The 15,489-nt window shown below is 40.9% G+C and overlaps 1 protein-coding gene across 1 annotated transcript in view; it reads right to left on the bottom strand.

Annotated features, from left to right (window-relative positions):
- Positions 1–15,489, bottom strand: part of znrf1 (zinc and ring finger 1) — a gene marked incomplete at its 5' end in the record, with an annotated part of 47,843 nt that overhangs the window by 14,036 nt on the left and 18,318 nt on the right. The window contains one exon of the mRNA XM_080027314.1: positions 1,482–1,577. Within this exon, the coding sequence (XP_079883440.1) occupies positions 1,482–1,577 (96 nt within the window). The remainder of the gene's footprint in view (positions 1–1,481; positions 1,578–15,489) is intronic.

The following is a 15,489-nucleotide window of genomic DNA, read 5'->3' as shown; positions in this document are numbered from 1 at the left end:
AGCAAATTATTGGAATGACCTGTACCTGTCTGAATCCTTTCTCAGTGCCAAAATCACATCTCTATTTCAGCTTTTCTGTAGGAGACAAACCCTGTACTAAAGCAGATAGCTAACAATAATGTGACAGAAGCTAACCGAGGGGACTTCAGGACATCATTATTGCAGCAATCTTGCATTTAATAGCCCCGGCCTAGTGTATTAGAATTTAGAGCACTTCTTGCTATTGAGAGCACTTACTTAAGTGAAATGGAATATGGTTCTCCATAAAGAAAAATGATAATTTGCTATAATACATTTTTGTATTAAAAGGAAAATGGGATTGAAATGGATTTTTAGCTGCTTTCACAGCTGCAGTTTGGTTCATTTTGGTTTTGGAATGAAATACTGTTCGTTTTTTTTTTCATACTCTCGCTGACTCACTGTACTACAGACACACCGAGAGCTGTAGATGTTAGTCGTATGGTCGCATACTGTTTATGTATTTTAGCTAGTGTCACAGAGGGCAGCAGCAGACATTCAGTAAGAATTCATTAGAAGTTTTATTACTTGGGAATGCAACAACAGACTCTTTTCATGAGCTCTCGGCCCAGTTTGATCGACAGCTTTCACACTAACTTAAAATGAACCGACCCACACCACAGTTAATTTGAATGCAGGCGAGGAGTACGAGCCCCTAACAGTAAGGCAGTTAAAGCTGGGGTGGAGGATTTGGGGAGAAAATGCCAGTTGGGATAGAGATTTGAATCCAAAAACCTCAACCGCTCCACTTGTTCTCTTTGGTCCCTCCCCTATGGTCCCTCCCTGACACGCTCTACACCAACAACGTCGTGCCAAAGTGAATGGACAGTCCCAACAGCCAATAAGAACAGAGAATCGGAGCCTCGCTCTGATTGGTCAATGTGTACAGCTCATGTTAACTTTGACCAATCAGAAATCATATACCCCAGCTTTAATGCTTTCTTTGTCACAATTTTACTGACTACCCTGTCAATGACTTGTACTTTGACGCCCCAGCAGAATGACCTCAGATGGGACCAGTTACATATTGTGAAACTAAAGAGATTACACATTACAGAAATCATTGGATGCCTTGGCGTAAGCAGCCTCCGTTGTGTTTGAGTGCAGGACTAATAAAACGTCAGGTTGTGTATACTTCATTTTATTAATTTTTATGATTTTCCTCATTTCCCCTCATTCATATTTATGATGTTTGTGGAAGGACTAACTGGACAACATGTATATCCACCCACCTGTGTCATGAATGTTTATCACCACTGGCAGTAGGAGAAGGAGTATTGAGTGCAATAATCAAAGAAAGTAGGCCTACACCATCTTAAATAACAGAGCCAGAATAATCAGCTCATCATTTACATGGCACACCAGAAAGCCCTGGCTTTCTCTGCCAAGTACCAGACCGACAGTAGCCTCCATCAATGTAAAGAAAAAGGTAGCTAGACAAAGGAACATAGGCCTTTACTTACCATTGTAGGAGAGGCGAGGCTTGCTTAGACACATGATGAAGTGAACCTCCATTTCATTGGACGCCACAGACTTGGAGCAGACAGGACACTTGAATCCTATGGAAGAACATCAGAGAACGGATCAGTGAAACATTTAAATATGTAGTTATATATACTGTATATACTTTGTACAGGTCTATAAAATACACTTTCACTTTTTGTCAAAATCATTCATTCCGCCACTTGTGCGTACTGTGTGTGCACTGAAAACAAATTCAGTGTTAATACACAGCCTAGGTTCTGTGAACAGACAAGTCGCTAGCTATGGTGGGCCCTTTTGTTTACATGCTTTGTTTACATGCCAATTTACAGAGCTGCGGATTTTGACAACAAGCATTCTCTAGAATCGCTGACTCCTACTTTAACAACATATGAACACAATTAGTAATAACCTTCAGAAGAGTGTAAAGAAATATTATGGAAAGTTTAGTTGATGTATAAGTGCTTTAGAAGTTGAGATTCTTGTTTCAGAGTATTGAAAACAAACTAATGCTGAGATAACAACCGTTAAAGATGGAGAAATACACAGACGCAAACAGACAAGGTTTAGTGAAATAAAAACCTAAATGGACATTTCGGACCTTTGATTTATACTTAAGTAAGAAATAAAACATGGTATGAAAGCAAAACAGACACAAAACTCTAAATTGACCAGAAACAATGTTTTTGCCCCAACGTGTCTCGCCTTAAAACTCTTAACATGAAAGAGAGTTGAAAAATGTGTTTCAGATTGAAGTAGTGACACACATTTATCTTCTAAGGTGATGATAAACCCCTAGGAGCCCCGATGATAAATGACCTATCAGCAGACCACTTAAGTGTTGCTGTTTTTCTTTCAGGGCCCTTGGATCCCATCGAATGACAAACCATGACAAACTAGGGTGTGGATGCTGCTTGATATAAAGCACAGAGCTGCCCTGGTACCAAACACACTCCCAAATGGGACTCTTGGCACAATCATGGTAATGTCAAATGCCCAAAGGCAAAGCAATAGATAGGGATGCTTTCACATGGGAGAAAAATGACAAAATCCATTGTGAACCAAAGGTCTAAAGAAATAATACTCCGAATCAGTTTGATGAATGTGATCACGCTAATTTTTTTCCATTATTTTGAAAAGGCTATCGAACTATAAGGATCTATAGCTGCTGCATTTGGTACTTGTAAGCAAATGTTAAGTGAAGCAAGATCTAAAGGTCAGAGGCGCGATGATTGCAGACAATTAACATCGCCAATACAACATGGTAAAATGAACAAGGAACTGACATTGAATAGAAATCATTGCCCTTCAATGGGACGCGTCCTCTTGAATACCTGTATGCGTTTGCATTTTGCTCGCTTGTTGCTGTTAATGTATTATGTATACTTTGACCTTTCTACAGAACTGACAGGGAAGCTGATACACTGTATCTCAGAACATCCACAATTGAACTTATAGGTTTGTATTCTCAAATGAGCTTAAAGATAAGGGTGACCACTTATTGTAACTTATAACCTCATTGACCAAGTGTTTATCATGGTGACTATGATGACAAAGGTCTCCAAAACTTTAACAGAGCATGTCAACTACACTTTTTCTTCAGCACAGTGTCGTCTTTGTCATACCAAAAAAGCCTGTCGATTAGGGCTGTCCGATCAGAAAACACCACTTTTAGCCATTACTCACACATTTTCGCACACCACCTCTCATGGGTTGTTTCTTAAGGTTGGAGCCTTCTTAATGCTGTTTTGGATGGGACCCATTAGACCTAACTGTATCAGTTTAACACATAACAGATAATAAGGTTAGCCACTGGGCCTCATTTACACACAGCTGAAAACAGACAGCGCTGAGAGCACTGCTTCACTCTGATCCAGGGTAACTCAGATTGTGATGTTGGTTTAGCATGTTTGTTGAGTTGAGGCCATTTAGTGACGACTGCTTAAGATTACTGTATGTGCACTCATTACTGTATGCAAATCAAGTTGTTATGGCACCACAGACTTTTGGTTTTCACTGATTGGATTGCAGCAGTGGTTATAGCATCTTCTCTGAACAGAGCGGGTTCTTATACATGCTACGATCATGTGGTGGTGTAATGAGATTAACATTTACATGACCATGATTCTGTTGACCAATCAACTGACTGGAGGGTGTAGCTCCACCCGTTTCTGACGGCTTGATACCCCAAAGAAAGGGTGACAAAAATAGGGGTGGCATGGTTAACTTATTGTGGTACCCTTTTCAATTTATTTAGGTGTTATAATCTCAGATTTTCTCTCCAGAGCCACAGAGGCAGTTACACAAGTGTTTGTCCCTAGTCCCCCTCGTGACTAGTAAACTGACCTTCATAATATTAACCAAAATATATTGTGATTGGCGTTTTCAAGTTCATTTTTTTCAAGACATTAGCTTCTATAGCTACAAAGAACTTAAGTGAGATCTGATCAGGGCTGTAGCTTCCAAAGGCATTTTCTTTCAATAGCCCACAGCTCTATTTAAATAACTTAATTATTTACAAAATGCAGCAGCATTATGTCATGTGACTTTTCTATCATTGGTCAGATGTGTCTGGAGTGGGAGCAATAACATACATGTACTGTACAATAGTTCCTGAACTCCTCTACAATTGGTCAGAATGTACAACTACAGCTATCAGAAAGAAAGAAACTACAGGAAGTAGATTGTCATTCTCATCCCATAATGCATAGCGTAGCTGGCTATGGGAGCTCATTATGCAGTGCTTCCTGCAGTTGGGTTTGCCTCAATCCGCTTAGGTTCTCACCACTAATTGATCGAATCATAGTGGGTTTGGAAACGTACCGACAACACCTCTTCAATAAGGTCTCGGCCCGCTTTACTAGTCCACTTTTGAGGCACACCTGAATACCATTGCTTTGTTCTCACCTGCCCAAAGGAGCCGCAGCAAAGGTGGAACAAACCCAAATTTGTGGGTGTGAAAGGCAGGTGTGAAAGCACCCTTAGAAACACTGCACAATGTGAGATACAGATGTAGTCATTTGTTAGGTTACACACAGACAAATTCACTATATACACAGACTCCCCCCTCCACACCGCAGCTGACCCACTTTTCTCTTGGATGCTATTTTCAGATGCTCCGTGGGGAGACGAGCAGAGAAAGACAGAAGGAGGAAATGAGCGATACAGAGGAGCAGAAGGAAGGTGAGATCGTTTGGGCATTTGAGGAGAAATGAAGTGTGTGTTTGTGTGTGTGTGTGTGTGTGTGCCTTCCTTCAACTCAGCCAAGTACCACAAGGATTTTCATATTCAAGGAGCTCAGAAGGTCATATAGGGACAAATATATATCATAGGACTGTATCATAAATGTATTATAGTGGTGCGTGTGTGTGTGTGTGTGCGTGTGTGTGTGTGTGTGTGTGTGTGTGTGTGTATGTATTTGTAAATGCAGCTTTGTGAGGACCACTAGGTTTTAACCATCGGAGTAAGGACACAAGTGAGGACATTTTGCCCGGTCCTCACATCTTCAAAGGGCTGTTTGAGGGTAAATACTTGGTTTTAAAGTTCAGGTTAGAATAAGGTTTAGTTAAGGGTTAGTGTGAAGGTTGGGGTTAGTCATTCAGTTGTGATTAAGGTTAACGTAAAGGGTTTAGTAACGCAGCATGTCACTGTGTCCTCACAAAGATAGAAGTACAATGGTGTGTGTGTGTGTGTGTGTGTGTGTGTGTGTGTATTTGAGCAACTCGTGCCAGAGATCCTGCACCATAGGGCTCACTGGATATGGCTTATGTGATATTGGCACGATTCACTTGAACACATTTTTCTTCCTTGTCACCGGACTGCAGGTACACTATACACAGCACTTTTACCATCAGCACCAACATAACTGGGACACTGAATACCAGAGGACACAGAGGAGACTATAGGTCCAAGCTCTAACCGACTGCAGTGTCTTGACAGGAAGCAGGGGTTGAGCCACCAACACTGCAATCATTGGACTAGACAATTGCTCTACTTAATGTACATTATAGTTCATTGATTGAATTTGGCATTTTACCTGATAGTAAGGTTGGATTAAAAATGGGAGCCACAGACAAGGCAATGACAAAGGTGGTTGTGTGCAGTGTCAACAACTAAGCAAACGTCCTGTCAGATTCGGGGAAAAATACTCTTTGGCGCCATCCCCTCCTCTCTCCTCTCCTCTCTTTGAGACAGTCTACAATATTTCTAATTTATTTTCTTCTAAAGCGTCCATGATGGAATGTCTTCTACAAAACTCCAATGTTCTGGATGCACTATACAAAACTAGTTGTGTAAACAGCGATTGTTGGCGTACACCACACAAACTACTGAGGTGCAAATAAAGGTAGATATCTGTTTACTGTAAGCAAAACGGCTGACATCTCTCCTTTTTTTGAAAAGTGTGATCAGGCCTGGCATTTGTTAGCCTGGTCCTACCAGACCATCGTCCTTCATTTTATTTGTACAGAGGGTCTGGAATCGCTCAATTGACAATTGTTACCTCACTTGAAGGCGGGTGTCTGTTGTAGTTTAAAACTATTGGATCTGCCCAGTGCCACTCTGGATCTGCCAACCAATCGCATAACGTTTGGTCGTGACGTATGTCATGCGCCGGCTTCTGACTACAACTGAAACTGCCGCACGTCATTGTTCTCAGCCGCTCCCTCTGTTCGCTGATCGGACCGCCCAAAAATCTGGCCAGAGAAAACCCACTAATATACCGCAGGCCCAGACTGACTACGGAAGGGAAAATGAGCGGAAGTACGTAGGCGGGCGGTGCCAGGCTAAGGTATTTGTCAGTGTCTTACAGAAATGTCTTCATGTCTCACAATGGAAACAATTACATATACTATGGTTAAGGCTAAGGTACAAGATACAGGATACTTTCAAAGAGGTGTAGGGACCGTCCTTGGACTTCTTGGACTGGCAGATGAATGTTATTTACAATTCTACATCTGAAATATATCCTATAAGATGGTATCAGAACTAGGGAAACACTAACTGTATCTGTATTAAATAATTTTCAATATTTTTATTTTGTTTAATTTTATCATAAATATTCCCCATGCATTCCTATTGGCTGTTGTTGTGATTGCTGTCAGCCGTTTGGTTCTTGCTACTATTGTTTTCAAGCGGCGTCTACACTTCTTTAATGTCTTGGTAAAAGTACAACACATTTTGGTTTTTTTCAAAAATAATGATGTGAACTGCTTTTAACCAAATGAACACACCATTCCACAAATAATATGCTAAATAGTGTTATGCTTGTTATATAAGCAGACCAAATTACCTTATACAGTTCAAGTCTCATTATACTTCCCACTCATGCTAGTCTACTGGAAGACTAGCAACTCTGAAACACGTTTTATGCAGGTATGAATGTAAGATAGTTACCTACAATTATTAAAATACAATTTTTCATTTTAACAGCTTTTTGTCTCTTTTATTCATTAAGACTCCCCCCGCAACATGGGAGTCTTGACCAAGAATTGTCTTAAGTTTTAAAGCAGCCAAACAATTCAATTTGAAAACTAGCTAATAGTTACTAAGTTAGTAGTTACTTAACACAAAATTGGTGATAGATAAATGAATGGCCAGTGCAACTGTACTTGTTACTAGCACTGCATGTAGATGACAAATTAATGTATGAATAATATTATCAATAACTGAAGTTAAATAATGCAGAAATTAATAAATACATGGCTCATGCATTTCCATTTGTCTTTGTAGTGGCTGCAAGTGCTGAATACATTTTGGCTTCCTGCAATGTGAGCACACACTTAAACTGAACTTGTTTGGTCAGCCTTCTGTGATGTTGTAGTGATGGGAAAACAGAAGTGGACCACAGTTGCACAGAGAAAGCACCACTGCTCTTTGATAAGATAATACACATTCAGTAAGTGGTGGAGATCAAAGCTGGATAATGAGTCAAATGCTAATTCACTTGTTAAGGCTTCCAGTTTGGATTGTAACATGTAGCTGGTTCATCCCAGGGACGACAGCCTCTTCTGTCAGGAGGACCAGCATGTGATCAGCAGCCGGGCCTGATAGCCTGATTAACATTTTGAATAACTTTTCACTTACCGTAACAAAACAAATGTGAAATGTATGAAGTGTGAAGACAAGACTGGAATAGCACCCATAAGATGCATGATAGTAATGTTTTTACCAACATACCATGATTCTTTAGTTTGGGCCGATAGGAATTGTATTACATACTGAATATTGTTATTTCACTGCAATACTCTCTCATACATCTCTCATGCTATATGTCCTAATTTATTGCTTAAAGTCGGGCAAGGGTTAACAATTCTAGAGAACGTCTTGACAAAATCACTTATTCACAAATGAATATTTCCTAACAATCTCCTTCTTGACCGTACTGTGAGTGCGCTGAAGAGAAAAAATCTGGTGTTTATACACAGCCTATAGGCTCTGTAAACGGGAATGTTAACATGCCAAGGTGGGCCCCCTTTGTTTACATTCTCTATGTTTACACACCAGTTTACAGAGCCTTGGCTGTGTATTAACAACAGATTTTTTTTTTTCAGTGCACCCACACTACGGACAGGAAGCACATTTCGAGGAGATATTCTCTGATTTAACAGAAAGTGATTTTGTCAACCAATAATCCGTTCATATCTGTTGCAGCAGAATATTGTCACGGAGCTTTTGTTCTTGGAGTTTTCCAACAACAGATAAGGCTTCAGTAGCTGTCAGATTGGGCCTGTCACACTCCTGCCTCAAGTGGAAAAGGGCCTTGGTGAATATCAATAAAGGGGAATTGCTGTCTTCATAAACGCATTGAAAAACTTGAAAAGTTAGATAATAACTACAGTAAATCTATTTGAAATTAGTCACTAATTAAACAATTGAAATAGCCAATTACTGTTAAAGCGATTAAAAACACACCGATCACTCTCTTGTAATTAACGGTGGTTCAACCCTGATGACATAATTCTGAGCAATACTGGCCAAATACTCATATACTGACTATATCCTGTATACCCTTTACCAATAAGCAGCCGTATTTAGCACTCTTAAATAAACTTCTATTCATTTCACAGCCGAGGGATTCAACTGAAAGGGTAGGGAAAAAAGAATAGGCATTGTTGTTCTCCAAGGAACAGAGAAGCATAAAAGAAATGAAAGGCGCTGATAATAAACTAATGCAAATGAATATTATATAATACAGTGTTGAATTAATGCGAACAAGTTGAGAGGATTGTCGGGCCAGAGAAAGAGCCTTTAGCCCACACAGTTCAGTACAGTCACCCATGAGAACAAAATGGGTTCTGAGTCTATAAAGGGGAATGTTTTTGTCTGTGTATTACTCACTCAATCAAGTATGCATTCATTTCCATGTTTACTCTAGTCTAAATCAACGGTCTCTGTATGCATTAGGTACACAGCATGCTATCTCTCTCAATTCATATGTGTTTCACCACATTCTTTATACTGTTAATGCAAACAACATTTTCTTTTCTTTGGACAGCAAAAATCCGACCTAAACTAGCCACCCACCAGCTACAGGTCAAGTACTGTGTTTTATGATGGGTGGGATCAGTTAGTCAGCTGGAATATTGTTTGATTTAAGTTCCAGATGAGTCATAAAAAGTATACATGTTTTGCAAGAGAATAATATGAATTTTTAACATACTGATATTTTTTTTATTGGTTAACATATTCAGTATGTGATAAAAAGAAGAATTTCCAAGTGGTTTTCTCTGATGATTAATCCTACAACGTCACCCACATTTCGCCTGCTGGGAGTCAGTGTAGGTGTGTGTGTGTGTGTGTGTGTGTGTGTGTGTGTGTGTGTGAGAGAGAAAGAGAGAGAGAGAGAGAGAGAGAGAGAGAGAGAGAGAGAGAGAGAGTGTGTAGTCGAATCAGCTTAGACGGGCTAGGCACCGATGGCAGGATGCATTAGCCCTGCATGCTAACACTGCTAAGTGGATACGCTCTAACATTATTAAAAGTGTGGCTCATCTTTTGGAGGAAAAGGCTTTAGTAGGAAACAGTAGTTGAATCTTCTGTTTGAAACAGTTACCCATGCTATCTTGTAAAATAAAAAGGGCTATTGGTAACACTTTACAATTAGGGTACATTATTTAACTGTTAGTTAATGCTTAGTTCATTCTTAATAGGCATTAACTAACCATTACCATTACTGCTTAATTAATGTTGAATACGCTATCACTAAAGGTTATGTTAAGTTCATGCTTAACTAACCATTATTTAACTAGGCAAAGTTAAAGCTTAACCAAGCATTATAACCAACCTTCACTAACTAAGCATTAACAGTTCATGCTTAATGAACATGACCTAACCGTTAATAGCATTCAACTAACAGCTAATTAATGTAACCTTATTGTAAAAAGTTACCGGGCTATTTATAAAACATTTGGTATGGTATTTTATGAAAGAAATGTTTGATTCCATTCCATCCGGAGGGTGTTGAATGCTCTATAGATTGAGGGCTGTATGAATAAAACTGATGTGACATTTGACTTTGAGAATATGTCCATTAGCTTGTTCCTCATTGCCTCCGAGTGGTAGCTACTTTGAAGATGTATCTAAAGACCCTGGCTCTTGCAGCCCTGCAGTATGCTACGTACTTGATGGCGTTATGCAGCTGCCACATCTGAATGTTTCAGATAAAGTGCTTAAAAAACCCCATCGCACTCTCAGAATTGGTGGAACACGCATAATTCCATACAAACGGAATGGAGGGAGACACTCCAATCAACCTGAGAACTCACAGGCCCCACACACACACACACACACACACACACACACACACACACACACACACACACACACACACACACACACACACACACACACACAGGTGCACGGACAAATAGGCACACACCCACACACGCACCTTGCATGACTTTGCAATAACAACAGTGACGGAGGATGAAATAGATAGAGCTGCACACGCTCTGAGCTGAAGTGCTATTAAATGGTCCCATGGAGACATATTCGTGTCAACCCCCTCGCACAGGAGGCAACACACACACACACACACACACACACACACACACACACACACATCCACACACGCGCACACCCACACACACACGCGCGCAGCTCTCAGGCGAGGTCACTCAACTCAATCTGTGGCCAATGCATTTTTCATCAGCCCCTTGGCAGAGCCCCGAGACCCTGACGCAGCTCCCAAATAACCAGCGTCCAATGATAGAGACTTCAAATACTGTTGGCAAGGAAGCACCTGAACAGAACAGCTATACAGTACACTGGGTTATGATGTGTTTGCACAGACTGGTAGTTTTCATGCATTGTGCTTCAGCGACTTGAGTCTTACAGTTTGTGTTTGCTGTTCACGATAAAATACAAAGTCAGATGAGAGGACCGATGTCGTTCTAATCTCTAGGACAAACATATATACGTCTGGGTCTATGCGGTTAAACCTTGCACTCCCACTGTGAAGACAAGAATTGTGAGATGCTGCGTATACAGCCGCTGCCCCTAACTCTTCTTTTATGGAACGCACAGGTATCAGGGTTTTTCCTGGCTCAGAATGGGCCTTTGGGGGGTAAGAACACGGAACAACTTTTTTGGGGTCGCGAATGCAACAGTAAAGGCGAAAAGTTTGTGATATTCTAATAGTTTGAGATGCACCTGTACAAGACTAAACAGAAACTCTACTATTCTACTACTGTACCACTATGCCCATCCTTATCTTCAGCACTAGATCTCTTCACCATAGACACTGTCTTAATTTAACTGTGGTTAGGGGGGAGAGGGGGGGTGGTCTGCCCAACCCATGGCTTCACCGGCCTCTTTTCAGATTACATCACAATGGGGTCTATCAATGGCCAAAGACTTGTATTCTATAATGAATCTTCTTGTTCATTCTTTAATCCTCTCATTCATTTAAGACTATCCTGATTGAAAAGGCTTTATCAGTCCACTGGGCCACAGCCAGTAAGGGGAGCAGCATTACAGTGAACGCTATCTTCCTCCACTATTATCACTGAGGGCAATGAGGTCATCGTCTAGAGAACACTCAACCAATACACAACTCAATAGCCTTATACTTATACTGTGGTAGCAGCATTAGCTTAAATGGGCTAGACAGTGGTAATCTGAATACTGTCCATCCACCCCAGACCTTTACACTTTGATAACACTAAGCATACAGGGCCACAGCAGCTCCAAATACCAACGCTACTAAAGGGATGTGTTCACAGCAAAGATGGCATTTTCCCCAATGGAGACAGAGGAAACTTTGAGAGCTGTGTCTAAACAGGGTTTTGATATTCTCAAATGTGTCATTGTTTTTGACACCCTTCTGTATAATAGATAAGGATATGTATTAAACACGCGCTGTCACTGCGTTATCTGAATGAAATGTGTGACTCTGTATGACTTTGACTTTGTTGTCTCCAGGTGCTAGCGACATTCAAGCATATGAGTCATTTCTGTCGCCCCCTTGGAGAATTCTAAGCAATTACAACAACACTGCAGACACCTCTACATTATGTACGCCTTGGGTGATTGTGCATGGATTTTATTACTTCTACTGTACATCCAAGTTTTATTTTTATTTTATTTCATGGACGCTTCTTCTTGAGCTCCTGCGCCAGTGTCGGGGGGCGATAACAGTTTGTAAACGCTGCCATATTGAGAAATACAGAGAGAGTTTTGTGGGCTTGAGTGTAATAGACAATGATTTATATGAAAAAGTTACGCGCTATAGCTTTAACATTTGACACCTTGTGTCCAGAAAGATGTTACTCTTTGGTTATAGGCTTTTCATGGAGTGTTTTTTTAAAGCCCTTAAGTTACTTTGGCATGTAATAAAATGACTGGAGGGCTCTTGAGTTACCCTGACAGGGCTTGTTCTGCAATAATTTCTGGCTCACTATACTTCATCCCTTACTTGACAACATTTAATTACCTGAAGGTCACTTCTTACTTTGGTTAATGCAAGTGGCTGTTATCACTCAATAGAATGCACCAGAGTGCCAGAGCCATACATCTGCTGATGAATACGATTTCTTATGAGTTTATGAGAGTATGACATAACTGATAACTAAAACAATTAATACAATGGAAAATAAAAACTGCTTTTAACGAGTAACCAGCTTGTGTGACTTTGGGTTTGTGTATATAGTTGACATTCAGTGTTGATGCACAAAGCAGTCTTCCAATGATGTGTCAAAGCAGAGCAGTGAGGGAGCAGAGGTTGGGCCAATGGATGGTCATGTAGCACCGAGGGCTAATTTCCACTGGCGAGACATGTCCCCCCCCCCTGCACTCTGCATAACCCTGCTCTTCCAGTCTCCCAGTCCATTGTTCAAATTCTACTGTGTGCAATTGCCCATAATCCAAATAAGAGAAGCTCTGTGTTGTATAGAATGTAGATACACTCAGAAAATGTTACAACTTCAGAGATATATTCATAAGAAACTGTGCACCCACTAGAACATATTTTAAACCCTCTGCATGTTTTGGGCTAAAGATAAGATGTCCTTTTTTCATTTTCTGGTCAAACTGTGTTCAGTAGTCTAATGAAAAGACAAAATAGTGGTTGTAAAACAGAAATTTATTTGAAAGACATTCTGCAGTAGACGGCGAATGACGCGTAAATATGCTCCCTGTGATAAGTGCGGATGAGATTCACACCTTTGATGAACCGCTCCAGAGTTCACTTGCAAGCGGCCCAGAGACAAGCCCTTGAAAGTGGACCAGAGTCCGGTTGTTTAGTGCGCACCATGAGTCTGGGACTGCGTTCAAACCAACACAAACAAATCCCACATCAATGGGTTTAAACGCTCCAGGGTTTTTTTGATTTAACTGTACTGAACAAGGCTGGTGTCAACAGGCCCCTTTAGAGGAAAAAAGGTCAAAGTGTGGCTCAAGTGCAGAACCTGGATCCTGCGGCAACATACTCTGGCAAAGATGTATTTTTAAAATGAGGTGAAAAGACATCACTCAGCAAAACACACCCACTCATTCATTAAACTCATCGATAGTGTGCGAACAACACCTCCGCCCTCAGCCCGTAAAAAAAGCAATGAATGGCGGTGAGACACAGCAAACTTAAGAATGTGATTAAAAGCATGGATCAGCAATGTCTCTCAATGATGAATCATGTCCAGAGGAGGACGACTGGACTAGAGGACGGCCTACATTCAAACCAGAGAGGGAGCCAGTCTAAATCAAAGCAGTGCATTGCCTTAGGAGTGTAATGTCTGCACAAACACACTCACATCAAATCAATAGCACTGTAAATACTGTTCCCCACTGTATGCAAAACCTCACATAAAATATCATGCAGAACAATAATTACTGAGCTGATGAAGGGCTCGGGTTATTGTCTCCGGTTGCAGGTTTGTTATCTGTATTAACAGGAGACGCTTTGGTTGATAAAGTGTCACTGGCGGAAGAGGACAGACAGGCAGACAGACAGACAGACAGACAGACAGACAGACAGACAGACAGACAGACAGACAGACAGACAGACAGACAGACAGACAGACAGACAGACAGACAGACAGACAGACATACAGACAGACAGACAGGCAGGCACACAGAGGAGGACTAGGAGGAGGAGAATGGAGAATGGAGGAGTTTGCTTTAACTGTGCAGTAAACTAAAGGACCAGAGAGAGGGATGAATCATCCAGCCGTTTCCTTTATGGTGCAGGAGAGGACAGAGGGAGAGACACAGAGGGGACAGTAAAGCAGAGGGAAAGCAGAAGGCGAGACGGAGAGCTGAAGGGGGAACTGATGAAAGAGAGAGAGAGAGAGTGCACCAGGGAGCGATAGAAAGTCTAGAAGCGAGAATAACTGAGGCCCAATAGTAGCCTGGTGAGACTAAAATGATCTTGAAGTGAGCTTTGTATTTTCTTTCACTTTCGCAGATCAGTCTGGACTTTCTCCAATCTCCGTGAGGAGGAGCAAAAAAAATCCCAAAAAATGCTAGTGTCACAGTGCATGTGTGAAAGGGGCTTTAGTAGAAGGCAGCTTCTGATTGGTTCCTGTAGTCGTCTATCTATAGCCTCAGTCAGATCTCCACACTTGGAGGTCTGACTCCGTTGAGGCTACCTTCCAGTCTAAGCATTATAAACAACATTTTCCAAGAATAAAGATGGGGTTATTCATGTTCTTGATATGTATACTGTAAAAAAAATTAAAACATTTTTTGGAACTGATAGTAAATGAGAACCTGATTCAATAAGCAGTATTGTAGTTGATTTGAAGCGATACCCAACCCTAATAATGGTTCAACCTAGCCTGGCACCGCCTGCCTACATACTTCTGCTAAATTGTCATTTCCCTTCAGTAGTCAGTCTGGTTCTGCGGTATATTCGTGGTTTTTCTCCGCCATATTTTTTGGCGGTCCAATCAGCGAACAGAGGGAGTGGCTGAGAACAATGACATTGAGGTTGTGCGGCAGTTTCAGTTGAAGTCAGAAGCTGGCGCATGACATACGTCACGACCAAACGTTATGCGATTGGTTGGCAGATCCAGAGTGGCACTGGGCAGGTCCAATAGTTTTAATCGGCCTTCAAGTGAGTTAACGTTTGTCAATTGAGCGATTCCAGACCCTCTGTACAAATGAAATGAAGAACGATGGTCTGGTAGGACCAGGCAAGGTTCAACCCATTACTACACACAATAAATAAAATGTTTTTTCAACATCACTCATCATTTTTTTAACCGTTAGAAGGTCTAAGCTTGTTTTTTTACCTATTAAAATTTAAATTAGAAAAAGAAAAACAGCTGTTGTTCGATATTTAATCACTCCAATTTAACTAGCCTGTAATTTGGCAAAGAATTCACATATAGGCCCTAAGGCCCTAATATGTCCCTTATTGCCACTTTTAGAATTACTACTGGAGCAGATTATACAGCACTGCTAGAGATGGCTGCTAAAAGATAATAAAACAGATTATAAGGAGAAAAGATTTAAGCACAGTTACGCAGTAATCAGCAAAGGTCACCGTCAACT

Source organism: Ammodytes marinus (assembly GCF_949987685.1).
Source record: "Ammodytes marinus genome assembly, chromosome: 5".
NCBI classification, from domain to species: domain Eukaryota; kingdom Metazoa; phylum Chordata; class Actinopteri; order Uranoscopiformes; family Ammodytidae; genus Ammodytes; species Ammodytes marinus.
The sequence above is the reverse complement of the archived record's forward strand: the minus strand, read 5'-3'. Positions and strand labels throughout refer to the sequence as shown.